Source organism: Ptiloglossa arizonensis, chromosome 8, assembly GCF_051014685.1.
Source record: "Ptiloglossa arizonensis isolate GNS036 chromosome 8, iyPtiAriz1_principal, whole genome shotgun sequence".
NCBI lineage: Eukaryota > Metazoa > Arthropoda > Insecta > Hymenoptera > Colletidae > Ptiloglossa > Ptiloglossa arizonensis.
Genome location: NC_135055.1, coordinates 24,440,913 through 24,460,184, shown reverse-complemented (window position 1 = coordinate 24,460,184; position 19,272 = coordinate 24,440,913). Strand labels below are relative to the sequence as shown.

The following is a 19,272-nucleotide window of genomic DNA, read 5'->3' as shown; positions in this document are numbered from 1 at the left end:
ACATTTTGCCGTAGATAGTGCCACAAGCACTTTTCGGTTTATTTAAATTTTGAACAAATTATATTATTCTGCTCGATCATTATTAACATTTGCGAATGTTCCGAATATTAATATTACAAATACCACATTATTTACATGTATATTATTTACTTATGTATCTAATTGACTCATTACAAAGAGTTAACGAGGTCATAGAAATTAATTTTAATCGAATTTCAATGCAGAACATGTTTTCTAACATGTTGTTTAAGTTTATTAACTTTTTAAGATATGCGAAGTAATAATTGTAGTAGCAGAAGTAACCCTGAACTAACCGCTGAACTAACCGCTGAACTAACCCTGAACTAAGCCTGAACTAACTCTGAACTAATCGCTGATTCCTATTAGACCTGATAACCTATTTCTCGACTAACTTGGATGTTCTGCCGTAGATGGTGCCATTTGTGTTTTTTGGATTATTTTGTTTCATATAAAAACATAAACGAAGAATGCATCCATCGCGGGACTGTTTGGATAAAGTTGGATATTAAGTTTGTATTGCATCTTATATCAATGACTAAATCATTTCGCTGTTAAACGATTATACCTGAATATTTGTTCAAATTGGTAATAATACCATAATATTCCTCACTTGTTATTTTATCGTTATAATTAAACAAGTTTTTCAAACGTTTCATTATTATGTTTTTTAAATAGAAATAATACATTTCTCTGTTCGGTATAGTTTCGTCGTGCAGTTGCGAGTAAAGAGGTTCAAAATAACTGTAACATCCCCAGGTTTCTACAACAATCTTTATTCATAAAGAATTCTTACAGCCACATGTACAATATCGATAGTAGCTCTGGAATGAAGTAAAAATTCTTTACGCTTCGACCAGGTGCATATCTTACAAAAATCATCACGTTGCGAAGATCATAGACGATGATTTTCCCATTGTATATAATTATGTATATACAATATGCAAGACGACGTTTCGGTAAAACTATGTTTGTTTGCTTCGAGTTACGTTCGTTAATCTAGGTGGACAGATAATAATAAATTCAGGCGGAAATTGCGCTCAACTTTGCAAAAAGTATGCGTGGTGAAAATTCCTAACAATTTTTATTTATACTTTGATGTTTTAAAAAGATGCGGTCTTCTATGTTACTTGTTACAACGCAATATATTATTCTTGGATAGTTTACCCGTTGTCTTTTCCTACGAAGAGTACAATAAATCTTGTATAAGTACTGAAATTCAGGATACGCTTGTTTCTAATTAACAATAATACGCCAGTGGTACTAAAGGGTTCGAAATTTACCGAAGAATGTGTGTGTATGTGTTGTGGGGGTTGGGAAGGGGGGGGGGGGGTGTCAAAGTGAAATAAGCCAAGTATAGAAATTTAACTTCCATGTGTTCCTTAGATGCGGATACGCGTACAATTTGCACTGGCTATTCTTACGTAAATTGCTTTCTAATTGCTAGGGCATATTCACATAGTCACACCGATCATGGTTTCTACGGATTACATGTTATACTCTATTACCTACGGTGTACCACACGCTCTTTAAGTAAAAGTCGTAAGTAAAAATGCTTATAATTACAAGTAAACGCAGATTAATCACGACGTGCTCGTTGAATATCAAAAATGCTCGTTTACTTTTCTAAACGTTACTTTAAAACAATTTTCAACGCTTGAAATATACGATTCATGACACGAAACAATGTTGTACAATTTCTTTTATCGTCGTGATTGAACTGCTGCTTAGTAGTTAGCGAGTACGAAATAGGTCATCTTTTTATGCAAGTATATCTTACACTAGACCGCAACACAAGATGGCTACGAGAGAAGAGAACAAAACCTTGAGGAGAAGAATATGGAGAAAAAGTAGAAGGAGAAGAAAGAAAAGAAAAATAATAAGAAGGAGAAGAAGAAGGAGGAGATGATGACGATGACGATGACGATGACGATGACGATGACGATGACGATGACGATGACGATGACGATGACGATGACGATGACGATGACGATGACGATGATGATAAAGAAGAAGAAAAAGAAGTAGAAAGCAAAGTAAATAAATAAGCTACGGAAATCTATCCCAATTATACGCCGAGTGTTTCGTAAAATGTGAACACGACTTCGGTGTAGAAAAATAATAAATAAAGTTTCTACAAACGCCTTATTAATTGTTCGAAAACACTTTCATAGTGTCGATTTAATCGTTTCGACTTGTTCTTTCGTTAGGAACAGTGCGCGACCTTGTAATCTTCCTCTTGAAGTCTTCGTATCGTAAGATTCTGTTCGAAATAATACTTACATTTTGCGAAACACTCTGCATCGTAATATCTTCCCGTGAATCGGTAAAGGGATTTCGATTAAAGCTATTCGCGTGTGACATGGGTTACGCAAGCATTTTCGACCTTTCGGCCGGATTTTCTCTCTCAGCCAACTTGTCTTCGTTCGTCGTATTATCGTAAGTCGTGCGCATACATAATGCTTGGACATTGCGATTCGTGAGATATCGTTAATCTAGCGTGGTTAGAAATTATAGTTGTATAGAGCATTCTGTTTCCTCATCTTCTCGTTAAAGATATATCGTAACTTGTGTATACATCGTATGGAGTTGACACGAATTTTACCCGATGGAGGATGAGTTTCTTTCGTTCCTACTACTGCGCGGTTCTCTCTCTCTCTCTCTCTCTCTCTCTCTCTCTCTCTCTCTCTCTCTCTCTCTCTCTCTCTCTCTCTCTCTCTCTCTCTCTAATTTTGTATACGCATAAATAGTGTATAATTGTATTATTTATAGAACGAGTTGTGCATGGAGGTACCTCGACTGGCACATGGGGTAAATCAACGTTCCTGTAGAGTCTTTGCGCTTTGATTAAGACGATGCATTGCACGGGATCGCTATTGCACGAAGTAGCCCCTCGGTTATTGCACTGTGTGGAGTTTCCTTGTTTCCTAGTTGGTAGATTCTCCGATTCGATGGCCACTTAACCCGTTTGGCACTTGTCTCCTTCTTCGATGGATCGATTCGGATATATATTCTTCTCTATCGGACAAATTCGCGGGTTAAGAATAATAACCAACCGTCGCTGCCGCCGCGAACAAAGAAGTCAAGAATGCCAATCGTCGTGCTTTTCGTTGCTCTCCGAACTGACATTAGGCTCGCAGTCTCCGTCGCTCTGATTCACCAAAGACACCTCCAATCACAACGGCGGTACACGAAACAAGCGGACGATCGGAAGGAAACCTTGTCGTCTGACTGTTCGATATCGCGTTAAGGTGCTGCATTGGGTTACTGCTGTCGCCACTGTTGCTGTTGCGTTATCGACCGATCCGAAGTAATCTAGAAATCTAAAGGCTGATCGGCGGAGCCTTCGAGGTCCTGGGCGGAGTCTGTACCGCCGTCTTCGTCGTCGTCCAGGTCCACGCTATTCGTCTTCAGGCCTCCGTTCCCGATCTTGTTCACGATCGTGTCTGAAACATGATTCGATCTTTCGATGTTGTACAATCGAGAAACTCCGCAAACTTTGTCGGAGCTAACGGACGAGCGTCGCGTGTTTACCGCAATCCGGCTTGCTGCCGCGTGTTCTGGTTCCAGCGAACTCCACACCATGGGGATCGACGCACCAGCAGAGTCCGAGACTACGATGGCACTGGGTACTTCGGTAATATCCTCGGGAGTCGCAAGCAGGTGCAATGTCGGGGGTCGATCGTTTGCGTACGGCGGCGCAGGGACGTTCGGCCTTTGAAAAGCATCCGCACCACTCGGGACCGCTGACGAAGATGTCCCTGAGAACGATATCACGAGGATAAAATTTGTACGATCGTTAAGCGTCCGTTACGCATCTGTTACGCATCCGTTACGTATCCGTTACGCATCCGTCAGGTTGAAAATAACACGTAACGTATCGTATATTATTTTCACCTTCGTATGCAAAAAGCAATTGACTCGAAACGAAAGTTTCACACTCGCGCGCGGCTCTTAACCAACCAGCTACTTGGTCGGAAGGCACGTACGCTCGAGACCTATTACACTCGAGTGTCGCAACTCCTCCACCCACTCCCCCCTTCCTCTCCCCGCCTTCGAAGGGTATTAAAAACTGAAAGGGTTTTTGCGTTCTCTTTTCGGGTCACGTATTCCACCCACGCCCACCGTTTAATGATTTACAAGCAACAGAAAGAACGAGGATTACGTAAAGGGAAGAAAAATTGGTTCGCGATGCGACAAGCGGATTATAAAGGGCGGGTATCTCTTTTTCTCGACGTGGACGGAATCGCGGAACTCGCGCCACCCTCGAAACTCACTCACCCGTTGGTGTCGCAACCGTCCAGGAACGGTTTTAGACACGGCTCGTTCTGATCGTGCTCGAGCCCGTACAGCTCGGACAGGGAGAGTCGGCCATCATTATCGTTGTCCAAATGTCCGAACATCCACCTGACCTCGCTCTGGCAACCGATGAGGAAGTGACCTGGAAACGGTACGAACGAAATGTAACGGAATCAACTCGGAACCGTGTATCGAATAGATACCTCCTAAATATTTAAATTTCGAAATTTGTTCGATCTTCGGTATCGTTGAGAGAACGGTCGTAAGATCGCGGAGAAGGGAAGGAATCGTCGGATGGTCTGAGGTTGGTTAACAATATCGACGGTGAAGCACCAAAGTAATCGCGCTCAATCACGAATGGAAACGATTCGTTCTCACCGGACGTTTCCGAACTGGTACGAAAGTGATTGTACCGAAGTCGAATAGCGTGCATCGACGCGGAGATAGTTCCGAATTGTAACGTTCGGATCCCGCCCATCACCTTCCGTGCGGAGCAATTAGTCCCTTGTACGTACATTACATTCGAGTATAGTCCCCGCGATACGGGTATGCAGCGCGTATTGTTCATCGACGTGTTTCCGATTTTCTCATTGAAGAAGAATTTCGTACACGACCGGTCTCTTTCGTACGATAGAAACGGCCGCGCTTCGACTTGTTTGCGTTTCCCTACCTTTCGGTTTAGGATGCGAACGACGGTGCTTAGAATCTGCCATCACGACGGAGAACCAGTCCAACAAACGATTCGCCATTGCAGGTTTCGAGGATGGCGGACAATCGGTATTCCGCGATGACTGAGAGTTGTACATCGACTTCAATGGTGATGGCGTCTTCTCCATTACTTCGTTGCTCGACAAATGCTTGTCGTCGTATTTGCCGCTAGCGGCTAGTGCCTGAAAAACATTACGAAAATTCAATTCGGTCTACTCGAATTCACGCTTACTCGTACGAGACGACGGACAGAGAAAGGAAACGTAAACAACGCAAAAGATTACATACGTATGTGTACATCCCTACCACGTTACGAGCTACGTCGCGGTCGTAGCCGAAGACGTCTCTTCGTTCGAATTACTGTCTTTCCTGGAATTGTCCGTTACGATCGAGGATATATATAACGTTTGTTTGGAGATGATTCGTTTTTTTTTTTTTTTTTTTCGACTTTTCGTGCACAAGGAAATTATTTTAACAACGACAAGTTAAAATTGTATCTTACGAATCGTCGTAGCCTCGTAAAATTCGTCGTCTACGAAATATAGTAGTTAACTGACTGTTCTTTTATTCCGCGACCACAAGGAGATCGATAGTGCGAGAATTGTGTCCCGTTTGTCTTGTACGTGTTAATTTCAGGAAAGTAGCGATTTGTGGCAATTTTCGATCGGATTTACGACGCAACAATCTGCTCCTTTCGTATCGAATCAATTAACCGGGCTGTGTTTGATCCTGACGCGCGGAGCAAAAATTGCGCGTCGATCGAGTAACCGAGAATCATAGATCGGATCGGATCGGTCTTACGAGGGTTCCAGCCAACCATAACGATGTTACGGCTCCTCGCTGTCTGGCGACGCTTTCCGTCGGATCGATGGAGAAGACGCCTCGTCTGTGCTGCTCGAAAATGCGAGTCGTCGACGCGAGGGTTCTAGCTCCGTAATCGTAACTCGGAAATTATTGTTTTCGGTCCTTTGAAACAATATATGAGATATATAGCAACTGTTTACAGGATCGAGACGATCCTTTGATCTTATCTGGGATTACCAAAGGTATCCGGAGAATCTGTAAGTTTCACCTGGTACGGATCCATCTATTAACGTATCGAATTTCTCTAGACACGATTCGCGACTCTCGTATTTGTTCGGAATGCACCGAACGGAGTCTGGTTGGAGACGTTGCTCGATCGAGCGAAACGAGACAATATACGTTACATCCGCGAAATAGTTTAATTTCCTCACGATTAAACGATATTGTACAGGTATTCGCACCGATAGTACTCCAGGGTTCGACGATCCCGATGTATCGGTCGATCATTTTTTCCGATGGTCTTCCGTGAAATCGCGAGCATTCGCAGTAGAGGTTTTATTTTCAAATCGAGGATCACAGTTTTGCGCACGGTCCAACGATCGAGCCCGAGGCCAGGAAATTTAACGCGTGCTACATTATATACGAGTATGATTTTGAGATTCGAAATGACAAGCGTCGAAAAATCGATAACGTTGTCGAACGAGAAAGCGAGATCGTGGAAATTAATTAAAAGCCTTCGAAGAAAATTCTCGCATCCGGTCGATTTCCAGATTTCAAGTGACTGGTGATTACTGAAATTGGCGACACCGACCTTGTCGGTCTGCCTGCTACTTTATCTACGCTCGACCGCGCCGCGCCGCGCCGCGCCGCGCCGCGTCGCGTTGCTCTCAATCCTTCCTTTTTTTCCTCTCCCGTTAGAATTCTGCTTCACGGAGCAGGACGTAAATCGTAGAAATTCTCGTTCGAGTAATTCGTTGCGATCGCTTCGACGACCGTTGCAAGATACTCGCAAAATTTTCTATTTTATTTTACGGAATTCGAACAATTACGCAAACTCTTCCTCGCTAAGAAGATGAGTTGCGTTCCACGTTCGTTGTGAAATATTGATAGAAACAGGGGAAGGAGATTTTTCTTATTTTTTCTTTTCCAACAAATTGAAAATATAGCAAAGATATTGTAGGCGAAGGTACGGTATATTTCTATCGATTATTTTCCGAATCGAAGAATGTTTTGCGGTGAAGGTTGCTGCTCGGTTTGTAACGACGATCGTATCGGGAGAGAGAGAACGCGTTTTCTACGAGCGCGGCGCGCCGTCGTAAAATGTTTTCTCTCCATCGATTCGAGAACGAATGTCCCGGGGATGTTCAGTTTCGAGTCGCCGAAAAGGATCGATCGGGGATCGTTGATAAAATTGAATTTCAGGCAGACAGTGTCTCGAAAAACGTCCGCGATGCGCGTTGTCGCTCGCGGGAGTCGCGCCCTTCGAAAAATGGGCTTACTGCGAATTAAACGGAACTTTTAACGAGACACCGACTTCTTTTTGAACGTTGTTCGAGCTTCGCGCGCGGAAAGCAAAGTTCGGGGACATTTTTCGAAAAGACAATACAATCACGGAGAAAGAAAGGAACGTCGAATCCCGGTAACTAAGAGGAAAGCTAACGCTGTTCAACGACCGAGAATGGAAGACACACCGGAACAAAACGCGCAATGAAATGTTCATTGAAACGACTAATCCGTTCGAGTGACAAGAGCGAGCACGGAAGAGTTATCGGACAAAAGCTTTCGTCGTTCTTCGTCTCGAAAGGCTTTTAAATTCAAAATCCTTTGCTTTATCGCCCTTAACTTTTCTTCCGTTCCGACGTAATTTTCCGTTTCACTTCCCTGTTTACTTTGCAATTTGCTTTCGTTCGATGAAAGTTGCCTCGCACGAGAAGCGAGCAACACTCGTTTACGGTTTCCACGGAAAATCCTGTCTACCCGCGTACGCGTAAACACCAATGGGTCGTCAACCGATACATACGTTCAACGGATTTTTCTCGTTATAGTAATTTCAACATCCTCCGATATTCCATCGATTTCTCTTTGCGTATCCTCTTCCGTGCCGATCGATGAAAATGATACACGGTACGTTACGTTCGATCGTATTCCGTTCGAGCTTATTTAAGAGACTGTACTAGTTTTAACGTCAACGACCACCGCCGTCGCGCGTGTATCGACTATCGGCATCGATACACGGCTCTGTTCGAGACCGTGTACGATAGATAACCGTTAACGTTCGATCGTCGGTAGCGATCTCGACGTCTCCTTGTAGACCGTTTCGTACCGAAATGTACGCAATGATTTCTGGACCGGATCTTAGTTTCGTTGGTGGCTGGAGCCGCGAATACTCGGGGTTTGTTCGATGATTCGCGAAAAGGTACAAGGAAATTACGACCGTTCGCGGCGTGTTCTCGCGTGAATTTATCTGGCCGTAGATCGATAGGTGGATAGGTGGATAGGTGCTTGCGTCGAGATGGCTAGCCATCGAGCCATGTCGGTCGTGTCGTTCGAATAAAGTGTTTTGGTCGATGAAACGAAAACAGCGGTTCGCTGTACCGGATCCGCTACGTAACAACGCCAACGTTCTCTTGGAGCGCGGATCGATCGGAATCGTTACACTCCCCCGTGAACCGGTCACGCGAAAACAATGAACTCGCTGTTCGAAATGGCCAACGAATGGTTAATATTTAACGGACGGCCAGTGATTTCCCGAGGTGCTGCTCGCTACGAAATCGGGACAGATCGATCGTCGTAACGGCCGTCTTCGTTGAAAACCGTCGTCGAATCGGCTCGGAAAACTCAAACGATCCTTTATATTTCGACTCGTTTTCGAGCTGGTTGCGGTCAAACTACGAGCTGTACATCGTGGAACCAGCTGTCGCGACTCTGTAACGATCGATTACTCCCTTGAATCGTGTAGGTAACGATTTCGTTGAAAATTCCGCGAACCAGTGCCTGTAAGCACGCCGATCGACATACCGACCAGACACGATCCGCTACGAACCGCGCTCGAACTTGTACGATTCAGCAGTCAAACTGCATAATGCAACATGGAACGCGTTCGAACACCGTTCACGTCTGACTCGTTGTTGTATTCACGGTGTGACATAGCCGCGAGCATTGCGACGAGGACAACGGGTTCGAGCTTTTAATTTCTAATTGCGCAGTCGGCCGGCCGCAAAACCAATTATCGCTGATCAATTTTCAAAGAAGCGCTGCGACTGGGCCGCACCCTTTTTCCCTCCAATGGACGACCATTTTCTGCGAAAAACTTTCCTCGACGATTCCTACCACCGTGAATCGATAGATCGAAAGAAAGAAGGCCATTAAGCAAGCCACGTAATCGAATCGAACGCGATTGTTATCGATCGAGCGAGAAACACGTTGCTCGTTGAATAATTCAGCAATTTCGAACGACCGACGCGAAGCGTACGAAGATATCCGGCCGTAATTATGCGTATGTGCGTATCAATCGGAATTGTCTTGTATTCGTTTCTATTCGACGAATATTAAGTCCGCTCGATCGGTCGTTGAATCTACGACTCCGAGGTTCTACGCGACTCTAGGGGTTCTAATCCTAATGCATCGTGCACGCTCGCGCGCATTATCGATTTATCGCGCTGCATTAGTGTCGGGTGGAGAAAGTTCGTAATTTACCTAGTACGTACGTAGACGGTTGTTCTAAGAAAACAACGGCTCTTGTTTATCCAAATACCCACTCAGAGAGGAATATAGGTAAACACGTAGGTAGGTGTGTCGTCGATTTCGTTCGTAACACGGGCCATAGCATACGGTGTAACCGCGAGGTTTCATCGAGCCGCCGTTCCTTCGTATTCGCGATGTTCGGTGTTTGGGGAGGGAGAGAGAGAGGGAGAGAGAGAGAGAGAGAGAGAGAGAGAGAGAGAGAGAGAGAGAGGCACACACAAACTATTCTCGAGGAAAGTTATGATTTACCGACACAACACGCTAATTTCCGATTCCGGGCGAGGGTGGTAGTTTCCGTGCCAGGGAATTCCAGACAGCCCGCCGCATACGCAACTAACCTCGCCCCGACGTAGATGCTCCGTTAGTTTGTAACTTTTATTTATCGATATCTCGCTCGCCCTGTACCCTTTTTCCCTTTTTATTTGCTTCCTCCGAGTATCTGGCGGCCATTGTGTACTTTGAGAAACAAATATTTTAGTAACCGATATCGAATTAAACGCGTAGCCCGCAATGTCCCAACGCCTGCTGTTCATTCACAATATTCGAAACGCAAAGAAGAATTGGGCAGCTAAAAAGAAATCGATACGCGTATGTATCCTGTTTCTCTACCTCTTGGTGTTCCCCTTTAAAATAAGAGAACGTTCGTTCGGTGGCTCGAAACGAAAGGTACGTACTATATTCAAGTTCGTTCGGCGCTTCTCGTTTCTCCGATAAAACTATCCACACCGATTACCCCACCACCACCACCAGCAGCATCACCACCAGCATCACCACCAGCACCCTCTCTTCCTCTCTCGGTACAAATATCGCACCGAAAGGATTAAACGGTAAAACGAACCACGGTCGTACGTTCGTTTACGGGAAATTCGACCATGTTTCGTTTCGATTCGAGAACCAAAAGACGCAAAGCGCCGTATCGCGTATTTACGCGTAGACGGACGGAAGGGCGGAAATAGGGTAAACGCGAGGAGGGTGATCGGATATGTGTACGATGACAAAGGGTCCGCGTATCGAGTTCACGGAACGGAAAGGGGAAAAATTCGTAGGTCGAGCTTTGGGATTGAAATTATCCACGTAATGTTTGGACGGGGGATGAAAAGGAGGCGGAAAATCTCGACGAGCGAACGAAGAGGGACCTGTCAACGCGTTACGGAGATGCAACCGTCTCGAGACTAATATTGTCGAACGAAAACTGTTCGTCGCGATCGATCGAAAATTACTCGAGTCGACTGAACTTAGCTCGGCTCGATGTAAGCAGGATACGGATCGGAACAACGGTCTTTTTTTGTAATTCGGCGTTTTACGAGCAAACGTTCGAACGGAACTGTACTCAACGAACGAAACGTAACTTCGAGCTGGACACTCGATGTATCTGCATAGGAGGAGCGATAAAACGAACGCAGATTTTGTAGCAGACGGATAAGGAAGAGAGAAAGAGAAAAGAGTAGACGGAATCGAATCGATCGCATAAATCAAAGGATACCGCGGCGTGCGATTCCTTTTCCCCTGTTCGTGAGACTTCTATCACTGCTGGGCTGCTGTTTTATCGAGCGACTCCGTGGCGCAGCCCCACCTTTGACCTTAAATTACAAGGTCGCTGCTATAGAAAGCCCGCAAAGTACAGGCATCCCGGGTAAATCGTTATGTCACGGACTGCGTTCGAACACGATGAACAGACCTCGCATCGAATTTCGGATCCTGCGAGTTTAGGATTCTGGAGCCCAGAATTCCAATACTTCCAGTACGTAAAAATCGAGAACCGAGAAACTCGATTCGTAAAACATAAGAGTGCAGAGCGTAAAATTTCAGAATTAGGACTACCAAAATTTAACATCTCGAAATTAACTTATCGTTAGTATCGAAGATTTCAGAATAGAAGGATCGAACACCAATCCAGGGGTCGTTCAATTTTCGCTCTTACGTTTTTACTGCCATTCTCGCAACCTCCGTTAATTTAAATCCCGTTAAGCTGGAACGCCACCGTTCCTTCCAATTAGTTCAGATTTATTAAAGATTCGCTTTCGAATAAATTTTCCCGTTTTTCTACGCAACTTATTGCAGTCGTAATCTCAAAAAATTACTTTTACGTTCGTAAGAAGTTTAGCATTCGATTCGAATCAACCGTTTTAATCGTATCGCGTAATTCGTTTTTCGTTTCCATTTTGAACTTTGAGCAAGTAATGTACTAAATTTTTTATAACCTTTTCAGTTTGAATATTTCACGGTGTAGTAAACACACGGACTACGTTAATGGGCAGTGGGGAGGCTGTCGCAAAATCTTGCGCGGAGTACAATTTACAGAATTCCGTCGGATGAAATACGGTAACGAGTCCGGTTCGTGGGGGGGGGGGGGGAGGAGGAGGAGGAGGCGAAAGGGGAGAGAGAGACCGCAAACGGTTAAATGGAAAGCGATTCAACCTTCTCGGTCGAGGATTTATTTTGCAATTTAGCCTGACGTTATGCTGTTCATCTCGCGAATCTGTGATTTCAACTTAAATAATTCATAGCCCCTAATACGAATAGTAATGGTGCCGTTTAAAATCCCCCCCCCCCCCCCAAATATTTACTCGTCCGTTTTGCTAAACCTCGACGAATAAATGAAATCGCGGTAACTGTTCGTGCGGCGGTTGAATTAATAATGTATAAATCTCGAAGCACCGAATGCTACGATGGTCGATCTAACTATTGTGCAAATTTCTTTCGAAATAATATCGATTAACGTCGAGTGATATGTTGGTAACAGCTACGTATCACGAATTCGCAGCTGCCATTACGATACAAGGCACACCGTATCGACAGAATACAAAGGGAAACTCGTTGAATGTTATTTCCTAATCGACCTAGGCTTCTTTGCGTATATTCTCTGTGTAGGTAATGCAAGATTCCGGTCAAACGATCGTGAAAATTCTTATCGGACAAAGAATTCCCGTCGACGCGACTCTGCAGAATTCGAAATTGCTGACCGTTGCGGCTCTGTTTCCTTCTTCATCGCGGTCTCTCGTGGTTTTATCCGACGCGGTAGCTAGTTTGTCGGGGTTACGCACGGTCTTCGGTATCCTCCGCCGCATCGAGCCAGATGCATCGTCTTCCGAGACGATTGTACATCACAATTTCCGTCCAATTCCGACTAATATTCTCGCCGCAAAATATACTGTCCGTAATAACGATCCGAAACGATAGTTGTGTACGGCTGTTTATTAGCCTAGTGTGAGCGCACGTTCTGTATCGCGTTATCGCGTTATCGCGTTATTGCGTTATTGCGTTATTGCGTTATTACGCCGCTAAAACGACCACTTGATCATTTCTCGATATTACTTGAACCACTTTTCATCCGAATATCAATTCCGTGGTAATTCTGTCAGCGTCTCGAATGGTTTGATTAAACTTTGATGCTTTCGCGCATTGAAACCCGGTAAAATAGGGGACCAACTTTCTACTCGATCAAAGATGATTGTCAAATAATAGCGGTAACAACACAATCGAGAGACATTTTCCAGCTGGTAATAAAATTCTTGATCGAACGTACATCGAGTTGGCAAAAACATCGCTGCCTCGGGTAGTGTTATTTACAATACTTTCCGAAAATGGATTCATACTGTTTCAACTTTACCTCGTTCTCGATGTATTCGTGATCAAAATTTGTCGATTGATTCGAAAGGTACCAAGCGTGTTCGAAACCTCGGAGTACTGTCGCAACACCACCGACCGATCTGACGACCAACGTGTCGAACCGACTGTGTTGAATGCTTCGGAAGAAAACACCGGACTTACCTTGGCACGTTTCGTGTACTTTAGGTACTGGTAATGGTGATTGTCGTAATTGAAGTCACGGGGCGTGAGCGTGATGTCGCGATTCCGCATCATCTCGCCCATCTTGGACTTTAGTCGCTCTATTTGCATCTTCTTGTTGTACGCTCGTAGATCGGCCGCTGAAAAATCCATTTCACAGCCTGTTAAAATCCTCTATCCGGAGAAAGTAAACGCGCTATTTCTACTCCGCGTTTAATTGGTCGCATATTTTGCTCGTGACGCGATCGTTCGTCGATAGTCGACAACAAGGCGCGTCTCTATCCGAATCCGCAACGATCGGACCGATTTCTACGAGTTTGCTCCACGTGTCCTCCCCTTGATCGGTTCGAGAGTTCGTGATCTACGAGTCATTGGAAAATGAAAAAATTGACGCGAGGAGGACGATGCTCGCACTCGATGCGTGTCGGAAGTCGAAACATCTACGCGACTTGAAAATCAACGAACACTGCACGAAACGCGAGCAACCGAGTGATAATTCGTTAACCGCGTGTAATCAAACTGGCCGAAATTTCCCAGGTATTTCGATGATTTTTAAACAAACGCGCAACGACCATCGGTCCTCGCTCCTCGACGCAACAAAATTCGATCGTCGACGTTTACACGACCGCTTTCGAATATATTACGCTCCAGTGCCGGCCACCCGGCCAGCGATGTATTAATCGCCCGATGTTTATTTCGATTGCGATTAGCGAGGAATGGTTCGCTTTGAGTTCGTTAAAAAAATGAACAAAAAAGTATATTTAAATTCGTTGGAATTCACGATGTTTTCCAAACAACTCTAGCGTTGATCGCTGACACCGATAGGTGTTCTTCTTTGAGAAGAACGATTGGCAGAATGTACCACTCTTTTCGTAAGTTGGCCAACTCTCTGATACGAACCGAGATAATCGAAGTAACCAAGGAGTAACGTGTACGCGTACGTAAGAACGTTTATCCAAAACACACAACGATACTTCTTCCAGCGTACAAGTATGTAGCTTGTATACGGTCCCTCGAGCTTCGACTACTCTTTTCTCGGTGCAAATTCACCAGATCGACGAGCTCGTACCGCTTCGTACGCTTCAACAGCGGCATTATTGTTCCAACAGTCGATTATGAATATTCATAGTAGGTGTGCTTGTTCTCGAGTCCAAGCGGAGAGACGCAAACACGGTTCCATTGTTAAACAGACTACGCGCGACCGTCTATGAATAAACTAACGAATTAATTTCACGTGTAAAATTACAAAATGTCCGCGCAAAGTCGACGATTACGAAACGGCCCGTCGGAGTGTTTAAACGTAATCGCGACGTATGCGCCGACCGGTAAGCTCGAGACGGCTGAAAAGTATCGCGAGAGTCGTTCTCGTTTGCGATAAAGAAAAAAGGGAAAAAAGAAAACGAAGAAAGAAAAGAACGAGACGAAAAAAGAGAAGCATTGCAACATCGACGAAGGAAAATTGCGGCCAACGTTTGGCTCGAAGTCGATGGTTTCACCCGAATCGGGATATGCCACGAACGAGACCCGTTGAATCGTTAATTCGAGTTTCAATAGCTGTCGGTGATAAATCAAACCAGCTTTCCGGATAATAAATCGAGTTTGCTCGGCCTATATTCGTATTCCTTACGAGACGAAGAATCGAGTCGAGCGGTACCGCGTATCAAATATTTTCATCGAAACGCGTCTGCGATCCTGTATAGAGAAAATGAATATGAGAAACGAATATAATAATTTAATAGCGTTACACGTACCCGATCCCCACGTGTCTCTTACATAATCGGATACATATAATACACGTGCGTATGTAAGTACGTATGTATGTATAATCTCTGTCAAGTATCGAAACATTTGATGGTATCCTAGCTCGCAATGTACACACACGTATCCGCATCGAAGTCCAATAATTTTTTTCCTACGAGCAAAAAGCATCTAGCCACCGCACCAACGACAACACGACCTATCCAAAGAACCTTCTTCTCCTCCTTCGGAACTCGTTTACTTTTTGCGCGCACGGAAAACAATTACGGGACACCGAGAGCATTCGTTTCGTGTCATACCGACGGTGCATGATGTTGAAACGGTTGTGCAGGGCAATATATTAAGCATTTTTTGAAGATTTTTACCTTTGCAGGGGCAGAAACCTTTGCAGGCAATGCTCATCAATGTATGGTGAATACAATTGTGGTATACCAGCCGGCACAGTGAACTGTACGTGCGATTATCGCTTCCGCAAAGGAACGTCGGCTTCACCACAGGACATTCTTGACATCTGCAACAAAAGGGACGTGTTTGCGTCGTTACATGAAACCGTCCTATGACGAAGTACATGTTGACTCGAGCAAACGCACCGTGTTCCCCGTGTTTTCTCTCATTTTCCATTTTCCGTTTCCCGTTTCCCGTTTCCCGTTTCCCGTTTCCCGTTTCCCGTTTCCCGTTTCCCGTTTCCGGTTTCCCGTTTCCCGTTTCCCGTGAAACACCGTATTTAAATCACTCACCGCAAACGGGATAATTTCAAACACCGAAACATCGTTTCAACGATTTTTCGAAACTCGTAATACGTTCGATCGACTATTTCGTGTTCAAGAGACCGTTACGGAGCGTGCATAGATCTGCTGGGCACGTTAGATAGTTACGTAAACCCAGACCGGAGGAAGCAAAATAAAAATACGAGAAGAGTACCGGTTATTAAACAAATATTTGGCTATTAAATTTAGTCCGTAAGTTTCGCACAGTTTTTTCGCAAATGCAACGACAGTGTTGCTGCACCGCGAGAAAGGTGTGTCTCGTAAATTTAAATGCGGCCGTGTTAATTATAATTTTACAATATTACACGGCACGATGTTACGCCGCGAGCCTGTATTACATTTTCCGTACTTAGTCTTCCCTAATGCGTGAACTTTAAAGATCCGTGGAACGAGAACGGTCAAAACGGTGGACGCGATGTCGTCGTGCCGGCGGACGAAGAAGACGGAGAAAGAGAACCTTGAGACGATCGATCGTTCGTTTTTGTAACAATTCCCTCGAGCTCGATCGCGAGATCGATTCCTTTTCGGAGTGTAATTTTGAAAATACTCGACGGTATTCTTCGTCTCCCACCCCACCCATCTCCATTCTCTAGTTGTGTATCGCGATGCGACGACAATGGTATAGAGACCAAGAAGCCGCAGGGACGCCTCACTTCGGGAAGCCAAAGGTAGACGGGGACCGGCTTCGTCTTGATAAAGGAGTTAAACTGGCTTAATTACCACGTTACTCGGTTTAAACTAATTACACGTTTGCCGACGACCGCAAATTCTCCAAGCACCACCTACCGGTGGCACTGTGGCCGAATTCACAGCGAAACCCTCCTACGTAGAGCGAAGGTTCTTTATTACCGGTCTCGCGTTCCTCCAGAACCGCTCATAATTCTGCGTTTACGACGGTCCGTTCTGCAACTGTTGATTCGTCGAACCCAAGGAACAACAGACTCGACCGAAACCGTCCAATCGACCTAACGAGCGTTCTCGAGTGTCGACCTTGTTGCGCGCTGAAACAATGAGAGGAATAATCTCCTTTCGTCCAAAATCTATCATCCGGCCTCTTGCCCCGAATCGTTACGAGAAATTGAAGATTACGAAACATTTATTTCTTAAAAAATATGCGTATGCGTAAACAACGCGTAAGAAGCGAATGTACGATAATTGTTCTGAAAATGAATCGATATATCCCCTCTGGCATGGAAAGAAATGTTGGAATTTATACCACTGAATTTTGGTTAGCTACTAAGATGAGAATCGAGAGAAAGGCATTTAAATACGATCGTCGTAATATTCCTTCGCAACGTGACGTCCTTATTATCGCGCTCGAGGAACGTAAAAGAGCAAGGAGAAGAAGAAGGAGAAAAAGAAGAAAAGTACAAGGAGGATCGTAGAAACTTGAGCTTTTCTTATAAAAACGCTCCTAGAGGAAGCCGTCGAGAAGAAGAAGCATTGCTAGATTTTTATCGCGAATTTTCGTGTACCACCAACCACTGTTTCAACGAGTTTTTTATCGCGACCACGGTCGCGACGAGTATGGATTCCTCGACGACACTCATCGTTTCGAGTGCCTTCCGGTTTCGAGGTCCCGTTTCGGAGCAACGACTAACCGGGCAAAACGCGATGATTTCACGGAACAGAAAGCGCATCGCGAGCTCCGTTTCGCAACATACGATCGAACGGTTTACACGTTACGGTCTTGTCGGCGATCCTTGAATCATATTCTTCGTCTCGAAATCTCGATCGATCGATCGAGCGAGCAGGTTGTTCGGCGTAAACGATCATCGGTATATCCCCGATTTTATCCCCGTGTTCGAAACTCATTCGCGGAAACGAAGACGAATCTGTTCCCCGATTCTTATCGCGATCTACGATTTTTCGTTTTACGTTCGAAGCAGTTCGCGCGACGCGCTATACGAGTACATCACCAACCGGGATTAACAGCCGCGATGTGTAAATGCGGAGTACACGGACAGTTCTGCCGAAGAGGTTTTCGAAGGTTCGTCGAGAACTTTTGATTTACGCGGGCTCGATGGTATTCCATGAATGCGAAATGTAATTCCCTGGGCCCCCTCGATTTTGCTCGACCCTCGTTCAAACCCTCCTATATTTCCGGCAACTCGCGGAAACTTCGGCTTTCAATCGCTCGGTTCGAGCGTAACAAACGACACCACCTGCTTAGAAGAGAAATACGGTATTTCGGAACGGCGCGAGTGTCGTTCGAATACGCGAGTTTTATGTGAACGTATGTACGCAGTCGTTCGATTTATCGGCTCGTCCTAGAAGCAAATAATGTGCTTTTCTTTTTGATACGTCGGTAAGGTATGCCTGCCGATTTGCACTTTCTGTCTTTAAAACGAGCAATCGAACGAAGCGAAAAGGAATAGTGGCATCTAGCTCTCGATAGGCTCGACCGGCCAATTGATTTCGAGTCGAGTATAGTCTCTACTGGAAACGGTTTAAAACTCGATTAAACGAAACCTCGTGCGAAGTCGAACAAATCGAAGGCAGGTCGAGTCGAATCGATTCGAATCGATTCAACGGCGAACAACGGTGAACCGCCGCTGTCGTTGCGACGATCCCGTCATCCGGCAGCTGCGTCTAGCAGGTAATTAAAATTCTCATAGAAGGAATTTCTTCGTTTCGTGTCCCGAGAACGAAAGTACGGTGATTTTATAAATATTTTCAGCGTTACGATTGTTATTATTATAGATGCCGAGTGTTATCCGATGCTTACCGTTTAAAAGAAATCAAGGACCGGCGATGCAACGAGTCGATGCGAATCGGTGGACTGCCGCAGTTTGGTACCGCTGCTTCGAGTAATCGGATTTAATAGATAAATGTACGTTTCGTTTAAAAGTAGCAAGTTGACCATCGAATAGACCGTCGTAACGAAACGATTGCACATCCAATTAGAATTCCCTCGAGGCCGTACAAGTTTTGTATTCGAAACAACTACGTAGGCAATTAAAGTTGCGAACAGATTACGGTGATATGTTTTTCGCAACATACCTTTTCTCTGGTCCTGCGATCTTTTGCTCGAATTTTGCGAACGAGGAGCAACAACCAACGACGTAGAAAATATTCCGCGTGTGAAAATGTCCAAGTATTAAGTGGCCAACAAAATGTACGAGCGAACGAAATAGAACACCCGTACATAAATTTCTACGATCGAACGCGAGAGTACGAGACGTTCGTCCGATGTGTGTACATGCATACGTAGAAATGTTAACGGGACAGAACGGGGGGCGTTTCGCGAAGCCACTTGTATACTAGTATACGAAATGGTATTTGCGCGGTGCGTTTTAGTCGACCAAGTGGAATACAAACGCAAGTAAAATATCCACGGAGATCTATTATTGGCTCTGCCATTGAAATTTTATACCCGCCCGAT

General features: G+C 44.9%; 1 protein-coding gene across 2 annotated transcripts in view; it reads right to left on the bottom strand.

Annotated features, from left to right (window-relative positions):
- Positions 1 to 773: 773 nt before the first annotated feature.
- The window catches only part of Cow (Proteoglycan Cow), a 76,244-nt gene continuing 57,745 nt past the window's right edge, over positions 774 to 19,272 (bottom strand). For both annotated transcript variants that reach the window (XM_076318883.1, XM_076318884.1), the window contains exons 5-10: positions 15,486 to 15,631; positions 13,345 to 13,502; positions 4,988 to 5,207; positions 4,300 to 4,459; positions 3,553 to 3,779; positions 774 to 3,464 (exon numbers count right to left, since the gene is read on the bottom strand). In XM_076318883.1, the coding sequence (XP_076174998.1) occupies positions 3,334 to 3,464; positions 3,553 to 3,779; positions 4,300 to 4,459; positions 4,988 to 5,207; positions 13,345 to 13,502; positions 15,486 to 15,631 (1,042 nt within the window). In that variant the 3' untranslated portion in view covers positions 774 to 3,333. The remainder of the gene's footprint in view (positions 3,465 to 3,552; positions 3,780 to 4,299; positions 4,460 to 4,987; positions 5,208 to 13,344; positions 13,503 to 15,485; positions 15,632 to 19,272) is intronic.